The sequence below is a fragment of the Phycodurus eques genome, chromosome 8, assembly GCF_024500275.1.
Source record: "Phycodurus eques isolate BA_2022a chromosome 8, UOR_Pequ_1.1, whole genome shotgun sequence".
In the NCBI taxonomy this organism is placed as follows: Eukaryota; Metazoa; Chordata; class Actinopteri; order Syngnathiformes; family Syngnathidae; genus Phycodurus; species Phycodurus eques.
The window spans coordinates 29,114,009-29,117,368 of record NC_084532.1 but is presented as its reverse complement, the minus strand read 5'-3'; the positions used below and the strand labels follow the sequence as shown (position 1 = coordinate 29,117,368).

Here is a 3,360-nt window from a genome sequence, read left to right as displayed (position 1 = left end):
CCCCCAAAAAAAAAAAAAAAAAAAAAAAAACATTAATTGTCTTTGTATAGAAACTTATTTGCTTTGTTATCTTTTTTTCGTAAGATAATTCCAACTCTTTTATATTTGAATTTCCCTGTGATTATTGCTGTTTCTGGTAGATTTATACCTATTAATTAGAATTTTGATTGATTGATTTTTTTTCTCTCGATTTTTCCAGTTAAAGAGAAGAGAGGAATTTTGTTGTAAAATGATCATTTTGGGGTAAGGGTATTCGTTTTTGCATCATGATTCTATTTTGGAGTAATTACTTGTTGCTAAAGGAGAGGGTTATAATTTACACGTGTTAGCATGATTGTTTTTTTTTTTTTGGGGAAGTGGAATTATACATTTTTGGTCGCATTACTTGCCGTTTTTGGTCGTATTCTTCCCACTTTGTTTGAATTCTCATTTTGACTATAGCTTTGTTCCGTTTAGTTTTTTCTGCGACGAGGAAAAAATATGCATATTTCACTTTGGGGTTAAGTTGGGGTCGAATTATAAAGAGAACCACATTTGATGGATTTGCTCCTGATTTTTGAAGAAGGTTTTAATTTTTGGGGGGTGGAATTGTTGCCTCTTTTTCTTTATTGCAGGATTACATTTCCGGTAGTTTTTATTTCGTACTGCGACATGCGCAATGCGCGAAGGTGCGCCCGCCGCACGCTGATTGGTCGCCCGCGGGCAGGTGGGATTGTTCCCGCCCCCGCCGCAGCGCGGCGCTTTGGCGCCGCGCGTGACGTCACGTGGCGTGCAAGCAGGCCACGCAAGCCCTGCCTTTGAAGTGGGCCGCTCCTGGCTCGCGCCTCGCCGCTCCCGCGCTCATTTGCGAGGCGCGCCAGGTGGTGCAAAGAAGCAAAGAAGCAAAGAAGCAAAGAAGCAAAGAAGCAAAAGCGCACCGACGACACGGCAACAAAAAAGACGACGACGACCAGCGAGAGAGAGAGAGAGCAGCAAGGACCCGACGAGGAAAGGAGAGACTTTATCGCTGTCACCTTCTTGTTTTTTTTTTTTTTGGGGTGTGGATTCTTCTTCTTGTTGTTTTCTTTGCGATGCTGGCGCGCTCGTCGGTGGACTTTTTGGGCGCTCCCGTCTTTGGATTTTGAGCTCTTTCCCCTCGCTTTGCGCACTTTGTTCCCCTTTTAGTTTTTGCCCCCGTCCCCCACCCCCAACCCCCCCCCCCACCCTCCCACCCTAACCCCACCGCCCCCCACCCCCGGCGTCTCGCACGTGTGGCATGCCCGCAGCGATCTCGCATCTCCGCAACCGCAGGTGAACTCCAGATCGCAACTTTTTTTGGTTTTGGTTTAGTTTCGTTTGCTTGTTTTTTTCCCCCCTCCCTCCCCGGTCTTTCCCGTCGCCAGCATGTCCAAGCCGGCCGACCACATCAAGAGACCCATGAACGCCTTCATGGTCTGGTCCCGGGGCCAGCGGCGGAAGATGGCGCAGGAGAACCCCAAGATGCACAACTCGGAGATCAGCAAGCGGCTGGGCGCCGAGTGGAAGCTGCTGTCGGAGGCCGAGAAGCGGCCGTACATCGACGAGGCCAAGCGGCTGCGGGCGCAGCACATGAAGGAGCACCCGGACTACAAGTACCGGCCCCGGCGCAAGCCCAAGAACCTGCTGAAGAAGGACCGCTACGTCTTCCCGCTGCCCTACCTGCACGGCGACTCGGAGCAGCTCAAGGGCTTGCCGCTGCCGTCCGACGCGCTGCTGGGCCCCGTCGACAAGGCGGCGGGGCGCGCCTTCCTGCCGCCCGCCTCCGCCTCGCCCTACTCGTCCTTCCTGGACGCGGCGGCCGCCGGCTTCGGACAGAAGATGGCCGACGTGCCGCACGCCCTGGGGGCGGCGGCGGCCGCCGCCGCCGCCGCGGCCGCCGCCGCCGGCGTGCCCTACTCGTCGCTGGGCTACCAGGGCGGCGCCTTCGGGGCGCTGGGCTGCCCCGCGCAGCCGCACCCGCACCCGCACGCGCACACGCACACGCACACCCACCCGTCGCCCACGAACCCGGGCTACGTGGTGCCGTGCAACTGCAGCGCCTGGTCGGCGTCCAGCTTGCAGCCGCCCGTGGCCTACATCCTCTTTCCGGGGATGAGCAAGACTGGGATTGACCCCTACTCGTCCGCGCACGCCGCTGCCATGTAACCGCGCGCGAAACGACAAACAAACAAACAAACAAACACGCCGACATCGAAAGAAAACAACAACTCGGACTCTTTTCAACACGCGTGTGCAGAAAAGCACGCGGAGGAAAGCCCGAAGGACTTTTCACGTTTCCTCGTGGCAGGATTGTAAGAAATGTAAATGTTTATACGGCAGCCTGCGAGAAGACAACAACAACAACAACAACAACAACAAAAAAGAATAAGGAGGCCTTTAACTTTATTTATTGTGTACATTCCAATGATGATTTGTCTTGATTATTATTGAGAAACTATTATTACTCCCCACCCCTCAATTGGCACTCATTAGATACGGGTTATACTGTTTACACTCCCCCGAGAAATGGCACTTAAATAAATTACGTCACAAAAAAAAAGCTCCATGGTTGAATGTAGCCTGTCTTTCTTCCCCCTGTGTGGTTTTTTTGTTTGAATTCTGAGGTGTGTATTTTCTATCTTAAGGGGAAAAAAAGAAGACGAATAAAAAGATCAAATGTCTTGTATCGAAAGAAGGTTGACAACTCAAAGAGAAGAAGAAAAAAATAAAAAGACAATCTTGTCTCATTTGATGCTTTTTTTTTTTTTTTTCCAAAGCAATTATTCGACCTGGCAGTTCATTTTTTAGAAATCGAAATTCCCATTTCAATTTCCATTTCTCGGGACTCGCTAAGACCTGCTTGTCATCTTTTTTTTTTTTTGGGTTATTATTTGCAACTTTTCCGGACATCCGGGATGGCGGCAGCGAGGAGGGATTGAAGCCGCCGGTCGGACACGTTCGGCGGCTTCGTGGCCTCGCGGGGAGCCGCCGAGCCCTGGAGCGTCTTGGAAGTGGATTTTTGAAAAAAAAAAAAAAAAAAAAAAATTCAAACGAAAACATGCAAACATCTCCTTGCACTTACTTGTCTGCAAGTTTTACAACTCGGGAAAAAAAAAAAAAAAAAAAAAAAAAAAAAAGCGGCACCTTAAAACCAAGTGATCACGTGTTACAACATGCGTGCTGACTCATTAAGACAAAAGAACACACGCGCGCGCGCACACGCACGCACACAGCAATTCACTTCGCCAACTGGGAGGGAGGGAGCGCGCGCGCAGGCAGGCACGAGCGCGCGCGCGCGCGCCTTTTCTAATTAAGAATGAGATTTTCCACGTGCAAATTGTCGAGTTTATCTGGCGGGAACAT

At 50.7% G+C, this 3,360-nt stretch overlaps 1 protein-coding gene across 1 annotated transcript; it reads left to right on the top strand.

The window, feature by feature from the left end:
• The first annotated feature begins 1,240 nt into the window (after positions 1–1,240).
• Positions 1,241–2,535, top strand: sox14 (SRY-box transcription factor 14). The gene has a single exon (XM_061683584.1). The coding sequence runs from the start codon at positions 1,384–1,386 to the stop codon at positions 2,161–2,163; it is 780 nt and encodes a 259-aa protein (XP_061539568.1). The 5' UTR covers positions 1,241–1,383; the 3' UTR covers positions 2,164–2,535.
• The last annotated feature ends 825 nt before the right edge of the window (positions 2,536–3,360 follow it).

Excerpts from the sequence above, each read along its gene's own strand:
- sox14 (XM_061683584.1), top strand. The coding sequence starts at position 1,384 with ATGTCCAAGCCGGCCGACCACATCAAGAGACCCATGAACGCCTTCATG.